Raw genomic sequence first — 23,512 nt, forward strand, 5'->3', positions numbered from 1 at the left:
TGATTTTTTTTTGTCGTAGTTTTGCAAATAAAATCCCAAAATTCACAATCAAGTTACATTATAATCAGCATTAAAAAAAATTATATATGCTATAATCGACATATAATTTTACAAAGCCACAATTCAGCAAATTTATTTCCTTTATATGAATAAAATATTGTATATATGTTTTCATTATAAAACTTAATAAACAAATTTGCTCAAACATAATGTTTTTATTAATTATCATAAATCTCAAATCGCACACAATAAACATATATATGTAACATGTAAACCAAAATATCATGCAAATATAAGCATATATTCTATATCACAAGTAACCAGTTATGAATGTATCTCAACTCTTTAAAAATAATCAACAATCCACACTGAAACTTAAATTTTCCAATAAGATTCAATTATACAGTCAATAATTTTGCAAAGTTAAAAACATTATTCTAATAATATGGAAATAAATGGTCAGCTCAATAAACATATCAGTAATAGGTATAAAATTTGTAAAATGGCACTAAACATGAAAATAATGCATCTCTTGTGAATTATGATATATTTAAAAAAAATTAGAGAAATTTACAGGATTCAGAAAGGAAATTATTGCTAAGGGAATTTTCATTTCATCACTTCAGATCATTTGTTTAGCAAAAGGTTTTATAAGAGGTAAAACAAATAACATACAAATTTCAGATTTCTAAATAATAAAAATATTTTAAATAAATATAAATAATAATTGAAAATAGAATTTATGTCAAAAATAATTTTTTTATATATGGCTAATAATGCAATTTAAAGCAAAAAGATGCCAATTTCAATATTAAAAAGAGAAAAATAACCAAAAGTAGAAATACAAAATATTCAAGAGTTAATTTGTTCATAGTGAAAAAATGTTTTTATTTAAACTTTAAAAAATTATATAAAAATTACAGAATATATATATATATATAAAATAGATAGTAAATGTATCTGCAATATTATCAACATTGTATTTTATTAATATATTCTACCTTTACATTCAAGAGTTAATTTGTTCATAGTGAAAAAATGTTTTTATTTAAACTTTAAAAAATTCTATAAAAATTACAGAATATATATATATATATAAAATAGATAGTAAATGTATCTGCAATATTATCAACATTGTATTTTATTAATATATTCTACCTTTACATTCAAGAGTTAATTTGTTCATAGTGAAAAAATGTTTTTATTTAAACTTTAAAAAATTCTATAAAAATTAAAGAATATATATATATATAAAATAGATAGTCAATGTATCTGCAATACGATAATCATTGTATTTTATTAATATATTCTACCTTTACACAGTAATGTCAAATAAATTACAAATACAAAACATTCTGCAGATCCATTTATATGTGAGCATTTATTTATAATATTTTGGAAAGATTTGAATAAATAAATTTCACACTGAAATACTTTTATTCAATTCTTTTTCAAGTTCAAATACTCGATTGTCTAATTCATTCAATTGCTGGTAACTGGCACATTTTAGATGATTACAAATCCATATTATTAAAGAATCCAAACAATTTTGTAGATATGCTTTATTTGAAATTTCAGTTTCTTTAAGCTTTTTGCTAATAATTACTAAAATCCTAAGAGACATTATGCACTGTTTTATAATGTATAAAGATGCAGATGAAGGCTTTATCTCCTTGTCTAAAATGTTTTTAATTTCTTTGTGGATGTAAAAAAATTCTGAAGGGATGACTTCACTTGGTGGACATAAAGCATTTAAAAGGTACTGGACATCATCAATTTCATCCGAATTGTTACATCGATTTAGAAAAGTTCTTTTAGCTTTCAATAAAACATTTTTGTAACGATAACTCTGACGTATTGGTGTGCAACAAATAGGACAATCTGGCCACACAAAACATTCTATACAACAATTAATATGCTCATCTAATTGGTTAATTTCGACAACATGATCACAGTTTTCAAGATGAATATAAAAATCAATTTCAGGATTACCAGATTGAATATCTTCCTTATTGCACTTGCGACAAAGGTAAGGGCAAGGATCACTACACAATCCAATGCACTGATGACCACATGGTAAAGTTTCACTACAAACATGAGTGCATTCCTTAACTGAACATTCTTCAAAACATAATCTATCACATTGTCCAACATGCTGGCAGCCTCGGTCACATTTCTTTTTGCATTCAACACAAGGACGGCTGCAGCTATTGATGCAGACCATTTTATGAGAACAAGACAAAGAACATTTCTCAATACATGGTAGACAAGGGCTTCCACAGTAACCACGACACTTATGACCACAACTCAAAGTCAAATCACATTTTTCTGAGCACATTGCATGTATACCAATATCGGAACAGTAGAAACATGAACCAGGGCATGGATGACCACACTTAAGCAAAATGCCACAAGACTGCTTGCAAAACGGGAAAAGCTCATACTCATCAAAATTAACGCTACATGGAACATCAATCATATGACCACAAGGGCCTAACATAGGTTTAAAGCTGTAACAAACAACATGCTTCAAATCATTCTTCTTATGACAGAAAACACTTTTCTTGTGCCCACAAGGAAGATTAACAGAAACAGAAGCTTTGCATTTGTAAGTAGAAATGTCAGTACCACATGGCAATGTATCTATATGCTTGCAAGGGAGAAGTTTTTGCACTTCTTCTGAGCACTGAACTATTATTGACCCATCTTTCTTTTGTTTTGCTGCATGACCACAAGGAAGAGTGATATCTAACCTTTTTATGTTTTTGCAACGTTGATAGCACCTACGGGTACATTTTTTATCTTCATCAATATACTTTTCACAAGGTAAGGTACATTGATAAAGGACATGATCTGTATCATCATAATGACATTTTCTAATGCAGGAATGCCCACATGGCAATTTAAATCCACATTTTTCACTACAGCCACGCTGTATAAGGTCTTGAATTTCTTCAGATGTTTCAACAAAAGTAGTCTTTAAATGCCTGCTACATTGTAGAGGAAGTTTTTCACCAATCATATTTTGAGCCTGCAATTTAGCAACAATGCATTTCCACAACTGACTTTTCTCAGCATATAAAGAAAAATTTCCCAAGCAAAACATGCCTTTTCTTGCTCGAGACAAAGCAACATTCACACGATTATTTTCCATCAAAAAACCAATTTTACCAATTCTGTTGCTTCTAACAAAGGAAATTAAAATAATATCATTCTCTTCACCTTGATAATTATCAACAGTAGTAACATGTATATTCAACTGTTCTTTTTCTAAATATTCCTGAATCAGCGGAACTTGAGCAGAGTAGGCGGCCAGAATTGTTATATTTTCTTCAAGATAAGACTGTATGCAAAAATATTTAGCTATTTTGGCAATTGTTTGAGCTTCAAACAAGTTTGACGAACTTGTACTGGTGGACAATTCACTTTCAGCATAGCAATGATTTAGAAAGAACACACTTGACTTCACACCCATTATATCTTCATATTTATACACATTATCATAGTTTTTTAGGTCAGGGTACAGTTCCTTTTGTACAAGTAAGTCAGCAATGCATGGCTTCATACGATGCTGGGATATTAATGTTGCAGATGGAGCATTGTTTATAAAAAGTCTTTCAAACATTGATATATTTAAATTGTACATTTCACTTAACTCATGATTAGAAGGTATAGGTCTTAATTGTTTATGATCTCCAATTAAAATAAGATGTTGAGTTGTTGGGATAAGTGATGCAATTATGTGGGACTCAAGAACTTCAGCTGCTTCTTCAACTACTAAAATGGAAGCACCAGTGCTCTTAATTAGTTCTTTATATTTTGCAGCACCAGTCGTAGTGACACCAATAATAAAAGCTGATTTTAGAATTTCCATTTTTAAAGAATCTGGAACTTTCCTATGATGTTCAAGCATCATTTTTAGATAAAACTCCTGAGCAGTCTCAATGTCTCTCTGTAACTTCAATAAATAATTTTGTCTCCAATGAAAAAAATACTCATATCTTTCAGGTAGTTTTAAAGACCATAAATTTACATTGTTTAAATGTGTTTTACATTCTTTTTTTTCTATCTTTGAAAACCGTAAATTACATTCTTCATACAACTCACTGGTGCGAGAACAGCAGAGCCATTCAAGTATACTCGTGCTTAAAGCCTTACTATGAGTAGAAGATCCTTCCCGTAATTGATTTTTGTCATTTTTATTCTTTATAATTTTGTTGATAATATCATCGTTAAGATATTTTTCTTTACACAAATGCTGAGTGCAAAGAAGATCATTTAATTCCTTACATAAGTTTTTTCTTTCGGCTAATTTTTCATCGGCATCTCCTTTGGTAAATTGATCTAATAATTCAGGGGCAAGAATTTGCATAAGATCTAAAGATTTCTTTAAATCCCCACTCATCAGCAAATGAGTGTTTGCATCACAGCTTTGTTTACAAGCAGTAACTAGATTTTCAAGAACATGAGGAGAAAGGATTTTACTTTCACTTTGAAAACCTAAACGGATAACTTTTTTAGTAAATTTTAAAATATGTTCCAAAAATTGATCTAAAGCATGATTTGTTAGACAACAAATAATGATTGGTGTCAATGGTACATTTTCTAATAAAGCCTTTACCACTTTTACACCAATATATGTTTTACCAGTACCTGGGGGACCTTGTATTACAGCAACTTTTTTTGTAAGAGCTGTTTTAAAAGCATGAAGCTGCTGGTCATCCAATTCTAGATCTGCTGCAGTAGGCCAGTCATCATAGCATAATGGATCAAATGTTTTGATATCGGATGAAACGTTTTCGTAATGTTCTTTGCTTTGTTTTTGCTTTTCAGAATTTAACTCCATTGTATTATCAGTTAAATTTTTCTTATCAGTAATTTCATCTGATTCCTTGGCTTCAGTTTTCGGAATTTCATTATTATTTAAATTCTGACTTGTAATATTAGATTCAGATGATGCTTTACATTTTACAGGCAAACTATATTTTTTCCCCTTTAACATATCAGGACAAACCAAATACTCTGGTTCTGGATTGTCATATTCTAAAAAGACAAGAAAATCAGATAAAGGAAAAGTATTTTTATTAAATTCCTTTATGGCAGAAAGAACATGCTTGTAACATTCAAAGTAAGCGTTAGGCTCAAACATAAGGTATTCAACATCAGGATTAAGAACATCAATAAAAATATCTTCCAACCTGATTTCTGAACTGCATTCTCTGGTTTTACTACGCTTTGCTTTTGCAGGCCTACTCAATACCGCACAATAAATTGTATCAAATTGATTTGGAGTAAGACACACCATATTCCCAACCATTAAAACATTACTTTTTTCTAGATCAATTTCATTATTGGTTCTGATTTGGATCTTATAACATATTCCATCCGGAGTATAAGATGGAGGAAAATCTATCTTAACTGATTCATAAATGCGACAGCCAGATCGTGAAGCTTCACTCGGATTTTCACACATTCTAATACAATCTCTAAATGAACGTAGCATATCTTCTCTCATGAGGCGAAAATGAACACTCAAATAATGTTCTACACTATTATAAGGCCCATCTATTTTATTGCAAGGCAAATCTTGAACAATGACATTTACAATATCATTATCCTTTGGAACAATGGAAAGCTGGCGAAACAAACCAACTTCATCATCATCTTCATCACTAATAGGGGAAGGTTTCTCAAACTTATCAACTTCTCTCTTCAGTTTTTCATATTCATCTTGACACTCATTGAGATTTTGAATTTTACGAGCTCGCATTAAATTTAAAATATTCTGCATGGCAGGAAAAATGTAATCAGCAATTTTACTACAAGAAATTTTAAATTTCATCATACTTTTCAAAATAAACAAATAATGCTTCACATAAGAAGCTAAAAAGATCTTTTTTCTATGCTCCAAAATGTCATTAATAGCATTTAAAGCATCAAGAAAAATAAAGTCCTCACATTCTGCAAGTGTCTTTAAAAATTTTTGAATGCTGCCAGTGGCGTTTTGACGTCTAATAGAACATACGCGATTTGCAGCTTCAATAATCAATTCAACAAGCTCATAATTAATTTGACCGTCTGTAATAAAATAACTCTTTCTTTTTAAAAATCTGTCAAACCCAAATTCCGTTCTGTTCAAGACGCTTAGTAATTCATAATCAGATTTATTCATGAATTCAATAAGATCGTGCCTAGTAATATTATGTATTCTCTTTTTTTTTCCTGAAGTAGCCATTATGCTTAAATTTATTCAGCTTTTAACCTGGAAAGAAATAGAATGTATTAATAAAAATGATTAATTAATGAAGCATTTCAGCTTTTAAACAAGTTGCAAAACATTTATATTATAAATAAAAACATCACACTTTTATAATACAAAACTGTACTTGGAGCTGTCAAGATATTATAAATATCAGATCAAGATTTAAAAAAATAACTGATGAACTGCCTCTCAAGAGTTTAGTATCGGAACATATTTAATGAAAGGAAACAAATACAAAAACCTGTAAAAAATTAGAATTGAAAAAAATTGAAACAGACTGAAAGTTTTAATCTTAAACAATGTAGTAAGGTTTATACAAAAACCGACTTTTTGAAAAACCGGTTTTAGAATTTTTGTCAAAAAAATAAAATATTTTCCCCTATTCTATTTTTTTTTAATTTATATAAAATAACAAAAAACGAAATCAATATCAAAGTCAAAATATAAAAAACAAAATTAAAGATTACATATACATATTACTTACACAAAATAACGAAAACTCAAACAAAAATCTCAAATAATATTTATATTATTTTCACTAATTTTTAATTCTCCTAAGAAAATAGGATCTTAAGAAACATAAAATATCCACTGAACGGTGGCTAAGTCTCGTTCTTATTTTGGACACAAAATTGCCTGAAATTGAAAATATTCGTTCACTAGTTACTGAGTTTGGCATCAAATTACAAATCTAAGTATTTTTTTTTTCTTTTATTCGTTTGTTCAAATAATGAAAATTCAGCTTTTAGTGTCTTTGGATTTGTAAGTTTTTCTTCAGTGTCTTCAAGAAACTAAACAATTATAGTATTTCCGACAATTATTTTATGAATTGCTTTCAAATGATTATGTAGATTGCTCGTAGATGATCCTTTGAAGCTCAACATTTTATTAAAATGATTTCAGATTGCCTTATCTATCCCGAACTTTTTGAAACTATCCGAAACTTCCAACTTACTCATTTTTATCTAAAAATGAAATTAAATTTATTGAATAAATATTTTTGACGTTTATTTTACAATTTTATTATTTAAGCTATTAATATTAATGCAATTTAAAATAATCTAATCTACGCATTTTCTAAAAATTTTGAAAAAAAAAAAAAAAAAAAAAAACACTACTTAATCTAATTCCGATGCTTGCTAAAAACATAATTTATGTTGAAACGTTGCAAAAGAAAATATGGAATATTTTAACACCTTGTGTTTTATTTAAAATTCCATTAAACAGAAGCCAGAACTTCTTATTTTACACTAATTTTTGATAAAAGAAATTTATATAATAAAATTTAAATTTTAAAATGTAAAATAGAAAATATAAAAGTAAAAATTAAACATACTTAATTCATACGTTATTTTTACCAAATATAACAAGTTTATATTTTTGTTTCCAGTTTTCACCTTCACAATATTAAGCAAACCTGTCGTGACTCGAGACGGATCGGATTCTGAGACCACATTTCAACAATTCCATTTCAGTAAGGGGCGAGACGCGGAACGATGAGCACATTTGACTTTGGATTTCGCGCATTAGATACTTTTTTAGTTCTATTTTTTTCACGTGTATGTGAGTGTTATGTCATTTCTGACAGCATTTTATTTTAACTGAATATTTTGTATTGATATGGCTAGTTCAAATGGTGTAAAAAAGTATCAGGAGTGGTACGAAGAAAATTTTATATATCATTAAATACTGTGATCAAAAAGCAGAAAACGGGGAATTATTTATTCCTTTCACACGTTCTTTGAAACGAGCCAGTCAAATTGCTGACGTTTCTATTAGCACCGACTTCATACCGATAGACAAAACATCCGATGAGAAGCAAGAGATGAACTTTATCAAACTTTTGTTTCATCTAGAAAAAAAAAGTGAAAAGGGATGTTCATGAAAAACATAAATTGACGAATTCGAAGAGCAACTGTGCAGTGCACAAGCACTGGTCAACGCAGCTTGCAACGTTGAAAAAATGTGTTTGCTGCCTGTTGCATAGAATGAATAGTAAATCAAATAAGTTCAAAATTAATTTTTAGATAATAACATGAATTTTTAAAACCGGTTTTCTTAATTTAAAAACCGGTTTTCGAATGTGACAAATTTACTTTAAAAAACCGGTTTTGAAAACCGTTAAACCCTACTTTGTAGTATGATAATGTTTATGATTTATTGTCTTTATAGGGCATAATTCCAAGGCATTGACAAATAAAAATTTTGGGGTGATCGTTTTTAGGTGACTGCCCTGTAAAAAGGGTTGTGACGCACGAGTAGCTAAGTGGTACTCTTGGCCCTAGATGGTGCTTCTGAAAACAAGAGATGCTCACTCAGCTTATAATTGCTGATTTCGTCAACAGGCTTGTTTATTGTAAGTGCCATAAGAAACAACAAGCAACAGGCATTTAATAACCAAATTTAGCATCACTATTTTTGAACTAGAATTGCAGAACCAATTCCCTCTGATACACATTACAATACTTTTATTAATTAACACACATTAACAATACATTTATGGATGAATATAATGATCACATTTTAGCATCAGATCAGATAAATTGCAGGAAATTCTCTCATGACATGAAATCTGTCAGCTTTTGATATTTTATTTAACCAAAATATTTATTTAGAAAATGGTAGACTACAATGATACCCACTACAAATGAATGCTTTTCACTGTGGACATTCAATGGCATTTTTAGAGCACTCATGCTAATAATGTACTTTGACAATAAAAAGGCAAAATGTGTTTATTATATATATATAATAAAATTTCTCCATTTTTTTAGAAAGCTTGATTCTAAATATTTTATTCCAAACTCAACAGACTTTTGGAAAAGATGAACAGGGTGGCCATCATTTCTGCTCATTGATTTTTTCTGATATTTCCAGAATACACATATAAACAATTCTCTGATTTTTTTTAGATGTGTCTAAAATCTCCAGAATGATTTTCTTTTCTTCCTCTAATTTATTACACAGTACACACTTAATAGATTAGAAAAATAATTCTATTTTTTCTTAACTACAATCTATGTAGAAAAAATAAATTATAATGCTGAAAAAATGATACAAGAAAAAAGATCTTTTCACTTAATAGATAATTAAACTTTATTTTTGTAAACATTTCTCCCATCTATTTTTTGCAAACACACTAATCAATATATTTACAACAGTAGAAGAAATGTGCATATTTAGACAAGCTTTAATTTTTCCATCATATCTCAAAACTGTTTGTCACATATGTAATCATAAAAATTTTAGTAGAACCTCACATGCACATTAGTTGAGTGCTAAATAATGACATAATCTATTTCTTTCTGCTGAGACTTTACCTATTCATATTGTTTAACAACACTCAAACAATTCCACTAGCAGAGAAAGAAAAAGGAATAATAATAATACAAACACAACATGAAAAACGCCACGAAAGAAAATAATAACATGCACTTTTAAACTAAAAGGAATGTAGTATCAAAGTAAAAGAAATTATTCAATGTTTGAAAAATTGCATTCACTTTTAGCTTGCAAGCACAGTGCAAAATCCCCTGCACATAAGCAGAGTGCTTAACACCATTTGCATCATAAAGAGAAAGATGGAAAATTGGGATTCATCAATTTTCTTTTTTATTGCATAAGAAAAATATATAAGTATAAATGAAAAAGATGGCATGTATGAATTTGGTAAATTTTTGTAGAAATAAGCTTCTGGTACATCAAAACATATTAGAAAATCATCTAATATACTTTGACATATTAGATGATTTTCTAATATGTTTCACATTTTTCTTTATAAATTTATTTTATTAAGAAAATTAAGGAACAATATCTGTAATATATCAAATAACTAATTTAAATTCATTTAATGTGCTTAATATTATTTTAAAATTTACAATCTTTTTATTTAATACAACAGAAATTTTTAAGATATGCAGAAATAAAAATTAAAAGCATTTGAAAGAAAATATCAGTAATAATGTTTGTTTGATATTCTGAAGATTGCATAATTTAGTAATAATAAAATCCATATTCTGAATATTCTCCAATATTCAGATAAAAAAAAGCATATACCACATAAAATGAAAGGTAAAATGCTTACAGAAAATATCAATAATGCCCAATACTTCATAATTAGGGTTTTTAAAAAAAAGACAAAAATCTCTGAGAAGTATGAAAATAAATAAATTTTAGTACAATACTTCCTTATTTACAATAAACTAAATCTGAATTTATATTTAATTTAAAATAACCTAATAAAATTAACTAATGTTAAAAAAAATAAAATACAAAGTTTCATTTTTTTAACACATTGTGCAACAAATGTCAATATTTTCCTTTTTTTTTTTTTAAGCTGAATTATAATAGTTCGGATCTAAATTATACTGCAATCCACAGAATGCATATTTAAGAATATTTTCTCAAATTTTGCCAATCAACTAGATGTTTTGAAATAGAGAGAGGCAAATTAGAATTTTTAAGAATATATTTTTTATACCTATGCAGTAAATTAAGTATGGTTATAAAGCTTCTCCACTGCAGTTCTGATTTTTGACACAACTAACTTCATTGTTCCGATTAAGACCCAAATGCTAAATCAAGCCTCAATCAATACAACAATGAATTAATAAATTATAACAACATGAGATCATCAACATAATATGTAACACAACTTATGCAAGAAATTGTGATGAAGGAGCAAACTTTTCTCAATATTATAAAGATATACAATATAAAATTAAGACAAACGATGAAATTATAAGTGAATTCAAAACAGCCAGCAGAACCTAGCATATACTCAATGCAAAATAATTGAATTTAAGAATTAAAGAAACTTCTGAAATATGATTCTGTAGAGTCAATTTTTTGGTCCCTCAACAATTTAAATGGAAACATCCTGCTGCCTAATGAGTGCACAGAGGGATGAATCCCATTTTTTATTATCTGTAAACGATCGATTTTAATTAATATTTCATTTTACTTATTCAAAAAGATCAGTGTAATTTTGAGTTTAACAAAAATTATTAAAATAAACAATTTAAATTTTAGAATAAATTTCCCTGATTTTTTCCCATATTCTGAAACTGCTGTTTGGCTGGTCAGCCAAATAAAAATTATTTTTGTGCCAAATTTTTCATACACACAACCACTGCATTTGCATAATTTTAAACAAAGATAAGTTGTAGTAGAGATAGTAGCAGGGTAGTGTAGGAGTAGATAAGTTGGAATTTCCAACTTATCTACTCCTCACACTACCCTGTTACAGTAGACAAGTTTAACGAATGGCAAAAACTAACTTTTAACAAACCTGCCTTCATTAGGGAAATAAAATTTGCATTTATGAACCTCTTATATAGAATCAAACCTCATGTGTAAAAAAAAAAAAAAAAAAAAAAAAGTAAGATTTAGAAAATATTAGAAGTTTTATCAAATGAAGTATATAAATAAATAAATAAAATGGAATAAAATAAAATAAATAAGTGGAAAAAGATTCTATCACTATTTTCTGGAAAATAATCAATAAAATGCCTCAATTAAATAAGAAGAAATAGTTAATACTATGTGGAGAAAATATTATTTTTGATCCCATATTACAACCAAAGACTGCTATAAAATTAAAGATGGATAGAAAATCACTGAACTTCACTCATTTTTTTTTCATATTTAAATTATTCAATGTAGCATGTGATTAAACAAAAACTAATAGAAATGAAGAGCAAAAGAAGCAAGAGATGATTGTAATATTACACATTTAAAATTTTGTTCATTCTAACAAGAAAAATAAGTTTCGGCAAAGTCTAAGCATAGTTCATGATATGTAATTTTTAATTCAAGTGCTTTTCACAATATCTTGGGATCATCATTCACTCCAGGATATACAGACTAATTTTCTTAAATAAATAAGCTCTTTATAAGTACTTTTAGAGAAAAGATCAATCATAAAGTAGTATTTTTTTAATATAATTATAGAACTATGGGTTTGATGAAATAAATTAAGCTGGTAATAACTAAGTGTCCAATTTTATAAAAATATAAACAGAATAACTGAATATATTTCACAAACATTGGAACTAAATTATTTAAAATATTTTTCGATGTAAGTTTCATTTGGAAAAATTATTATTATCATCTTATTAAAAGGTTTCCAATGCATATTTAAAATTATTTAATTACAATTAATTAGTCCCATTAGTAGCATAAGAAAAAAAGATTATACTGTTACTTTATCAGCATTCTAATTCCTTAAAAAAAATTAAAAAAAAAAAAGGTTAAGAACTTAAGTAAATAAATCTTGAATATAAATATCATACCAGCTTTATGTATTGTAAAATGTAAATAAAAGGTTGTTTCCCTTTAGAGATTTTCCTAAACTCTTTCAATTTTCTCACAAATATCTTTTTCCTATTCCTTATATTATTTTGTTAGTAGTGGCTGCTTCTGGTTTACCAAGCAAGGAAATTCATTAGCTTTATATACACTTTCAGTATTCTTTTTTAAGAGAAATTTCTTTTGTCTGTAAAGAGATCAAGAAATCAGATTCTAACTTTATGCCATGGACAATTATTTCTCTTGCAATCTGTTCCCACAAAAATAGGCAATATTTTGAATGGGCCAAGGTTTCGCAAATTCTCAATCTGTATGCTCAGAAATTTTTGATTGGCCAATTGAATCCAAAATTGTAAGAGAACTAAAATTATAGTTGTGGTTGTTTTTTATAATGCTAAACAAAATTACTAAATTCCATTTATATATGATGCATTTACTGAACAGATTCAACTAGATTGCTTTATGTGATCATAGATAACATGTTATTAAACGAGATATTTTTCAATCAAATTTCTCACTTCAATATTTTTATTAATGCTGAATCTTCTTTCAACAGATGCTTGTTTGTGGAAAAACTTGAAAAAAATTTCAACACCTCCAGTTTTTTTTAAAAATTATTATTATTATTTTTATTTATTTATTTACGAACAATAAAAGATAAAAATAACTATAATTATTTTCCCAATATTAAAATTATCAAAACTGAATAAAGATGATTTAACTAAGAAATCTATAAACTCTATGAGAATAGCATCTTTTTATCTTCTCTGATAAAAATACATGCGTTTTTTTCCAGCACACTTACTTGTTTCTTGCTAAAATATTTCTTACTGATGCAAAATTTTTTGGGCATTTATTCATTAGACATTCCAATGGGTTATTTTAAATAAGCTACTGGCAATCACACTTTAAAAAAATATAACTTTATCAAATATTTCCTTTGTGAAATGTAAGACTTCCAATGATTTGTTCCCTCATATACCTGCACTTTCTTATCAACTGTGGACTGTTATAAAAATTACATTGGCATTAGCAATTTATTGAAAAAATAATTTCAACTAAGAAATTTTCTAAAATAAGAATACAATCATAGTTTTATTAATTTATGAATATTAGATGCATAGAAAGCCAAATGTGGAAAATCACTCTGATACATTTGAAATATTGGCTTAATACACTTTGCAACACATATCAAACCAGCTGAGAATGTCTCAATAATACTTCATTGCATAGTTCCTTAAAAAGATATTATCAGCTCCCCCCCCCCCCAAGCATAGAAAGTAGGAACCTTGCACAAGGCTGTGAAAGTCAAGAGTACAAATATTTTTATTTTCAAAGGTCCAGAATAGTAAAAAACTGCAAGTACGCTGAGAAATTTTTGGTCAGTTAACTGAATCCATTATTGCAATAGAGCTACAATTCTAGAAACAAGCTTACATAGCAAATTTCCTTTATATAAGTTGTTGCATTTTTTTGTTACAGTAATTACGTGCCACATGTTAACATAAAAACCAACACATAGTCTATTCGTTGATGTTTGGTTCAAAATTTTACCGATGTAGCACTTCATATTTTGAAGATATCATGTTCATTTGTACTCACATAAACAGGAAAAAAAAATTATGGAAATGGATTTTATTCAAAATTTTAAAAAAATTTATAAATTTGGCATTGAAAATTCCTGCACAAACCCTTTTGTGCTACCTTGTTCACATATAGAAATAATTACAAAAATATTTTATTCAGAAGTTTGAATCAAAAAGATTGGGCATAGTCTCAAATTTGATTTTTTTAGCAATTACATTTCTTTCTCTTTGAATAGTTTTAAAATGAAAAAATAAAAAAAGTATTTTTATTGTCATTAATTTATTTTTGGCAAGAGTAACAAGGGACCTACTAATAACTTTGAATCATTAAATATTTTACTTTACTTTCATTTTCAGAAGACTTGGATCATTCAATGTATTCACTTTTGGAAACCCATGTAGGAAATACAAATTTTCTAGCATAAAGTTAAAAAGTTCTAAGCTTTTGCACAAAAATTAATTCAAGTAAAAAAATATTTAAATAATTCACTAAAGGCAAGCTATTAAATCATTTTGAAATATAATTAACAAATGCTCTACAAACAAAGTACTCACATGTAGAAAAACACCAATTCACTGTTAAAATCTAACATTAATGGTTTTATTTGAAGGCATAGAATTATCTGTAAAGAAAGGAAGGGGAAAAAATGCTTTTCCTTAGTCTATACAAGTAAATGAACAGGATATGTTTTCCCCATTACATTAGCATTTCCCTAAATAAAGACAAAACCTTTCCCAATGGTATCTGGATTGACGGAAATCCGTTAAACATTGAAAGATCCAATATTGTGAAGAAAATATAGTCTATAATCAGGCTGATGTATTGTGGTGAAATAAAATTTTTCTTATTTTCATCAGAAGGAAAATATAAGCACTTGGATAGAAAAATAAGCATTTTAAAGCCTTTATATAAAGACCATAAAAAATAAGCAGTTTTTAAGAACTTATAATTATGCTATGAACATCAATTATTTATACTAAATAAATAAAATTTATACATGAAAATTTGAGATTTATTTTAATTAGAAACCTGAATGAAATATAGAAAGTGATTAATTCTTAAATAACAAATGCTATTGAAGAATATTTCAAAAGTGCCATTAAACAGCATGTAGGAACTTGAAATTCTGAAAATCCCTACTGTTATACATTGAATAGAAAAAAGCATTCAAGATGAGAATTATAAAGATTTTAGATGGGGAAAAATGTACTCTCAAAAATTAGTATGTAACAATTTTGTGACGGACAGAATATTATGATAAAAAGGAAAAATTAAATATCAATGGATAACAATACACAAGCAGAACTAGGAAAATAATGGCAATTTTTATTCCATAAACTTGTTATAAAAGTAAGCAAATAGATATCAAAAATTGCTCTCGCTCTCTCTCTCTTTTTAATGCCAAAGATTTGAATCCTGAATCTCAACCATGATTCAACCTGAATGAATCCTAAATCTCAACCATTTAATTTTAATGCCAAAATTAATGATTTATCATATTTATTTAAAATACTGTTTTGTTTCAATCAGCTATTGTTAAAAAATTATTACAGTTAATTGTATTATGAAATTTTAAATGCTGTAGATAATTTTCAAAAGAACCATGTATTACTTTAGTTGGATAGAAAAAAAATTGTGTACATTTACTAGAGAATATTTCATTATGACAGTTTAAAAAGTCCTTACAAACAAGCATCTTGCTTATAACTTAAAATTGGGGGAAATATCTAATATTGTCAAGAAACAATTTATGAAATTTCTTTGGAAAATACTATTCATTAAAATCATTCACAATTAATAAAAACTGATTATCTAAGTTTCATCATATTTTTCTTTTTAAGTTAAATGCAATTTTATTTATCTGAATCTCCAAACATGAAGAATACTATGTTTAACTACATCATCACATAATTAGTTATATTGTCACATAATTAGTGAAGTACTTTACTTATATAAATGAATTATTACAAAACTTCTGATAGTGATAAATTAATTCTATTTTACATGCAATTACTTTTTTTTCCAAATATATCAAGACATCAAAGATCAAATTAATTATTTGTTAAATCTAGTTTCATCAAGTTAAAATAAATATTAAGAGTAAACAATTGCCATAATAAATAAAAATTCTCAAAACATTAAAACAAATAAACATAAAAATAATTAATTTCAGAAAAAAATTGTTTTTTAATTATTTATGTTAAATTGTTTTAACAAAAAAATCAAATCTGACATTTTAAAAATTTACCATAAGAAATTTTTATTCCTCAATACAATATACATTAAACTTAAGAGAATTCAACTCACTAATTTAAGTAAGTGACTGAAACGAAGCATAGGGTTTTCATTTAAACAATGTTTGGGAACTGCAGGATAGAAGTGTCTGTGATGAGGTATTCACAAAATTATTTTCTTTCATAAATAATTTGAAAGGAAGAAAATATTACATTTCTATCTTTATTATTCATTATATTTTAGATAACTTTAGTACTTCCAAAAATTATTTCAAGAAAAGAAAACTACTGAATATAAAAAACACTTTTTAAAATTAAATTTCAATAAGTTAATAAAAAAAAAAATTACCAGTGTTAAGAAATATATTTGACAATAAAAGTAATTTTTTGTAATAAATAAAAATTAATACTCACAAATTAAAAATGCTTCTTCTTGCATCAAAATATTCTCAAAATAAAACTATTGAAGGCCTAAAAAGTGAAGAAATCAATTAAAATGAACAACTTATAAATATTTACATTGTAATAAGTTTGTTAGCTTAACCTTTTACTAGATATGAGGTTTTGCTTTTTAAAGAAATCTAAAATTAAAATTTTCTCAAAAAACAATATTACTGCAATAAAAAAAATATATAATGATTAATTTAAAATGCAATTTACAGAACATATTGTCTGCAAACTATTATCAAACATTTTAGCATATCCTGTAAATCTCTGGCAACAATTAGAAATTTGTTACATTTTTTAATCGTCTGAAAATAAATTTGCTTTTAATGAGATAAGAATTTTCACTCTGTTAATTTTCCAAAATAACAAATATTATCAAACAAAGAACATACATTAAATTTTGTTTCAGCAATGAAATCTATGCTATAAAAGTATTTGAAATTTTATAAAGTCAAATTTTTACCAAAAACAACTATTTGTTTGTCATAAAAACTTTAAAGATAACTAAGAATCTGTCAAAAATGATCTGGTAATCCATCCACTTCTATTAAAGATCAAAATATCAATAAAGTTAAGAGAACAGTGCTTATTTGACAATATGAAATAGCATCGAACTAGTTTCTATATCATTTTGGTTCTGATCAAACAATTAAAAAAAAAAAAAAAACTTTAGAGTTGCAACTTTTTGCTTCTTGATTTTGTTCGAAGAACTTTGTATTTGTTCTAAACATAAATAATGTGCTCAAATGGCCTGCAAGATGATCTTTTAAGATTTCTTTCTAAAGCACATTATTACAAGGATGAAATAGGGGACATGCTTCAGATACAGAAACGTGTCAACAATTAAATAAATTGCATTTAAAATGTGAAGCAAGACCAATAAGACAATGTCAAAGTTACTAAAAAAATCAAAGTAATGCTGATTGTTTTCTTTAATTGAATTATTATACATTATGAATTCCAACTAAACTGCTATACAATCAAGAAAGATCATTATTTGAGCATTTAGAGTGATGTAATTCATCAAATGTGGTGAAAAAACTAATGGGTTTTGCACTATGATAATAAGTAGCATTACACTATTATTATTCATTAATTTTAAACAAAAAATCAGCAAATCAAGTTCCACAAACTCTAGATTAACATTATATGGCATCATATGAGATTTTCTAATCTCCATGGTCGAAATATCTTATTTGTTATATCTCTGTTTCGAGTTCTTTAATTTAATTTTAAAAAATCTGCAATAGACACCAAAGGGGTTTTATATATAAAAAAAAAAATTAAGCAGATTTTGTGGGTTGAAAAAAAAAAAAACTATTGGCAAAAATAATAGCATTTGGAGTATATTCTATGAGGAAAATGTAATAAATTTTGTACAATAACGGTTAATAAATTTGTACATTGTTTTGTTTTATGCTACCATTTCCAAAATATTTTTATCACAGTAATAAATTAACAATAATCAGTTTCTAAGAAAAATAAACAAAACTAAGAATATATGATAACATACATAATCAACATTTAGGGCAAACTTTCTCTCTCTCTCTCTCTACACACACACATATAAATATATATATGCAGGGTGGTTATAATTAAACTTTTCCTATAAATAGCATTATACAATGCAAATGGGTGAATGGATTGCAACAAAATTTGGTAATATATACTATACACCAGATGCATTCAAGGAATTTCGAAAAAAAAATAGTTCTAAAATGTCTACCAGAGGGCACCTTTTCAAGAAAAACATTAAATTTAACAAAATAAAGGACTAAAACGGAATACAGAAACAATATTAACAATCCAGAACAAGAATTATGACTAATAAAATGTAAAACCAGGAAAAGCTATCAATCCTAAGAAAAAACTATCGAGATTTGAATGCTTGCGAAGCTGTTTTATGCAAAGCAGGTTAGGATAAGAAACGTTTGCATAAATTTTTTATGTCAATGTTTCCGGCTGTAATGATGATGGTATCTTGTTGCGATGTTGAATGACTTCATAATGCTTCATGTGCGCAGCATCACAACTGATCAGTTATGATCTGCTGTTGAACACACTGTCCATTAACTTGAAATTTTGCAGGTGAATGAGGATGGTCACATGGAGCACCTTTCTCTACATCGTCCTGGACACGATTAACAACAGCTCCTCTTGGGCAATTTCGTCCTAATCTGTTCTTGTTTCTGCAAACGAACTGTTTTGTTTTTTTCGAAAACTGCATACTGTTATTTTTTCCTTACCTTTACTTAATGTAGTTCGATGACAAAGTGATCAGAAACTAGTCAATAAATTTTAATATTGTTTCTGTATATTTTGTGTTTTTTTTGTGTTAAAATCAAGGTTTTTCTGGTAAAACCACCCTTTGGTGGACATTTTGGAACTGAAAATTTTTTCCAAAATTCCGTGAGCGCATCTTGTGCAAAGTCTATATACAAAATTTTGTTGCAATCCTTTCACCCATTTGTGTCGCATGATGCTGTTTGTAAAAGAAGTTTAATTATAACCACCCTGTATATAGCAGCAATAATATATATATATATATATTAAAGAGCAAAATTTTACTGATGTTACCAAACTTTTGTTGATCTTTCTGATACATTGTGATATTTCAGTTCAAATACTAACACTATTAAGAATATAAAAGTTTAATGTTCTATGAACACATCTTTTGATTTAATTACCAACTAAATAAAAGATTCAAAACATGATATAAAATCTCTGTTAAGAATTATTATAAATCTTTAATAAGTTTAATCTATTAAACAATGAAATAATTATATTGTTCAATAAGTTTTGACCAAATGGAGAAAATATAAATCCTGAAAAAATAAACTTAAGCATTAAGGAATAGATTTTAAAACATTCCTATCATATTAGGAGGCAATGCATCATAAAACATATACAGCTCTGAGAAGTTAGCAAAACACAGGTAAAAAATAAATAAAAATGGTTAAATAAATGAAATTTAAACTTGATATCCGTAGAAGACCTCATAGGAAATGATTTCAATTATATAATCTAGAAGAGATGAATATTATTGTATTATTAAAAGTTTTTGCTTAAAAAGAGCACATTGAAATATAATATAGGATATAAGAAAAAGAAATAGAGAGTTAGCAAGTCAATAAATAGGCTAGAATCTTTGTCAAGTTTTATGACAAAAAACAATTGACTTGATTAATGAATGATGTTTCATAAATATATTTAAATAGTCATATTTTAAGATTACTTAATACCAAAATTACTATATATTCTTGCAATTAACCAGTAGTTAAGAGATGTTGCTATTTTAACAATATTCTCGTAAGACATTAGAAATTCATAATTAAAATAATTCGCAAATATCTAATAATTTTTGGAAATTCGACTAAAACCTAAATATAATACTTACTTCAAGTTAAAACAATTCGTTATCAATGATAAAAAAATGACCTTCTCTGACACACATATTAGGTACTCATGGAAAGAACTAAAAATACAAAAACAAAAAATATTATAAATACATGCAACTCAACTTTGTTCATGAGTTTTATGATAAAAAATACATTTGAAAACTCAAAAAGGTATATTTAGTCAATAATTACAACTTCATCAGTAATTCTTTTAAAGAACTACAACAATGCTTCAAACATCTTTTGGCTGGTGACATCACAAGTATATAAGTGAATAACAAATGCAAAATGAAATAATAATGTAAAATATGAAGTATTTATTTAAGAGAAATACCTCTTTAATACATCATTCAAAGAACTGATCCAAAACAATATAATAACAAAAAACAAATAATACTAAATCTCCATTTAAAATACAACAAACTATTTACCTCAGTTATACAATACTTTGGTAATCTTCTTCTAAATGAGATATAAGGTTTTTTAATTAGTTTGTTGTGAAAATATCAACAAAATCTAAAACATTTCGTTCTAATTTTTATACAAATAGACACCATAATTATCATTATTTTCTTGCAATCAATTCTACTGAAAAACCAATGATTTTTTCCCCCTTAAATTTTTATCACAATTTACATTACTGGAATTAGTGCACATTATTAGATAACTTACCTGCCATGTTGCTGCAGCAGAAGAAATAACTTTAGAAATATCATTTGAAATAGTTATCTTGTTTAATTAGGAATTTTAGGAAGAATTATATTTATTTTGTTGTTCCCAATTAAAGCATTTAATGAAATTGAATGATATGTAAAGGAGAAGCATACATGATATTTACTCTTTTTTTTTTTTTTTTTTACTTTATTAGATACGTGTTTAAGGGTAGACGTTATTTTGTGTTTTTCCGTCCATTCTTGCCACTTGTTTATCTTGAGATTCTGAAGTATCTGAATTTGCAATTCATAAAAGATCTGCTTCATTGCTCGCTTGCCGTTTCTTTGAAAAGCTTGAACTGGCTTATTCCTATGTGAAGCGCTCATAGATCTACCAAGTGTCGAACATTTGGGGGACATATCTTTTGATGAAGAAGTTACCACAATATACACTTGTATTATCGAAATATCGTTTGACAATTCACTAAATAAATAGAAAAATTGCTATTTGCACTGGAAATTTTATCTCAATTGGTATCAATAATAATAATTTTTCTTGTATGCGTGAAATAAGCTCTGAATAATAAGTGCAGTTTGTCGCAACCAAAATATTATGCCCGTTGAATGACAATGTCCTGTGTAGATGAATGACTATTCGTTAACAAAAAGATAAAGAGTAATACTTGCAGTAAATATCTTAGATTTTATTTCACTCACATTGATTAGCATCGGTGATAATAATTTTATTTTTTTAATATATATGCGATTAACTATGAATGACATAGGCTGTTTATTGTTTTTAATCAATTTTATAATAATGTTTAATAATTGAAATGCATGAAATGATTTGTTTGTAAATTTTATGGTGTTCAAAATAAATGCTCATAATTGTATGATGCTTATAACCTTTGCACAAGTGCAAGCAATAAGTAGGCGAAGTTTTATTGCAATCAGATGAATGGTATGGCAGCACTTAAAATACGAACAAACAAAAATACTTTTTTATATATTAGATTTAATATGACAGAAGGAAATTAACATGTCTTCTTAGTGCAATAATCACACCACCCCCCCAACAACTTTTTTAAGGAAGTTGCTTTTATGTTAGTTTAGTTTCTTTTAAAAAATATAATAGATAATTTTAATACAACAGATGGAAAATAAAATGTATCCTTAATGCAACAATCACTCTTCTTCCCCTTGGAGAGAATATATATATGCTGTTTTCTACTGTCATAGCATTTGATTTAGAATTCCTATTAAATCAGTTGGAACTGAAATTATATATTTAATATTTTATTTTCTTTAAAAACATCAGAAACATTACTGAGCATCTATTAATCTTATAAATTAAATTTTAAAAATGTTATTATTGAAATAGATAGGAGTAAGGATTTGTATACTAAAAACAAAAAATTTACTAAGACATGACGTTGACAGAAAAGTACTAATCACTTATGCTAGGAGGATTGTGAGTAAAATAGCTATTGAATTTTCATTACCGACATTCAGTATTTTTTTTTTTTTTTTTTAAATGACTAAACACATAATAAAGTTCTACCTTGAGCATTTTCGAAATTCGAATTATTTCAAGTATTTATATTTTAAAATATAAAAACAGAGATTTAAAATGAAGAATTAAAATGTTTCAGACTAATTTCAATTTTATTAAGAAAAACTATTTTACTTCTATCTCCATGAATTAAACATAAATCTAAAATCTTCAACAGACTACAAAAAAAGAAAAAGAAATAATAAAGATTATGATTTGTCACCATTACTGTAATAATCTACACTGCATCTTGTCAGGATCATAATTAAAATATTACTTTAATTCACTCAAGAAAATTAAAGTTACGAATTAGTCGGGTTCCACAAAGGTACTTTTCCCCCAAATGTTCTCAAGTTCAGAATAAAGTTTCGGTTCGTAAATCTGGTAATAATATATTTCACTTCCTTTCGTTTCGCAAAAATTGTAAAATTATTTTCATTCTTATACCAAAGTTGCTCTCTACGAAATTAATTTCAACAAAAACAACAACAAAAAAATGAAAATTCCATAAAAAATCTAAATTAATTTTTAATTCCAAAATTATATATTTTAGAATGTGAGCTAAGCTGGAAATATTTTGATGTTTCTTAATTTGGCACTAAAATTATGATTTTTGTCGGACTTTTCACAATTTTGTTAATATTGACTGTTTGTTGTTTGACTTTATTGAAATTTGAAATAGAATAAAGAATATTAATGCTGGAATTTATAATCAGCATTTTTTTTGTTTGTTTGTCTAGAAATGAATTTTTCATGATTTTTCTTTTGAAATTACAAATATTTTTATGCCATCTATAATTTTAATTATCGGTTCCAAATAACTTTTATTTCAATTACGCTTTTAATTTTTTAATGATCAGAAACATTTTGAAAAATATTTTATTTCAGATAATTGTAATGTCAATTGAATTTTATAAAGTCTTCCTAAATGTCTGAACATATTTAAAAAATTAAAATAGAAAGTTGTCACCTTAAAAAAAATCTTTTTTAGAGTTTTAATTTAATTCCTATATATAGACAGCAGATTCTGCCGAAAATACGCTAACTGCTATTTATTCCTAAAAACCTAG

General features: G+C 26.8%; 1 protein-coding gene across 3 annotated transcripts; it reads right to left on the bottom strand.

Moving 5' to 3' along the window:
• Nucleotides 1–1,291: 1,291 nt before the first annotated feature.
• LOC129975597 (NFX1-type zinc finger-containing protein 1-like) lies at nucleotides 1,292–22,812 on the bottom strand. Of its 3 annotated transcripts, none has more exons than XM_056088661.1 (4): nucleotides 22,672–22,812; nucleotides 20,237–20,314; nucleotides 16,807–16,863; nucleotides 1,292–6,262 (listed from the first exon to the last, which is right to left on the bottom strand). In XM_056088661.1, the coding sequence occupies exon 4, from the start codon at nucleotides 6,233–6,235 to the stop codon at nucleotides 1,421–1,423; it is 4,815 nt and encodes a 1,604-aa protein (XP_055944636.1). In that variant the 5' UTR covers nucleotides 6,236–6,262; nucleotides 16,807–16,863; nucleotides 20,237–20,314; nucleotides 22,672–22,812; the 3' UTR covers nucleotides 1,292–1,420. The 3 variants fall into 3 exon arrangements, with proteins under 3 accessions (XP_055944636.1, XP_055944635.1, XP_055944637.1); XM_056088660.1 differs by having other exon boundaries at nucleotides 22,666–22,812; XM_056088662.1 differs by lacking the exon at nucleotides 22,672–22,812 and adding an exon at nucleotides 20,910–22,138.
• Nucleotides 22,813–23,512: the final 700 nt, after the last annotated feature.

This window comes from Argiope bruennichi, chromosome 7 (assembly GCF_947563725.1).
Source record: "Argiope bruennichi chromosome 7, qqArgBrue1.1, whole genome shotgun sequence".
NCBI classification, from domain to species: domain Eukaryota; kingdom Metazoa; phylum Arthropoda; class Arachnida; order Araneae; family Araneidae; genus Argiope; species Argiope bruennichi.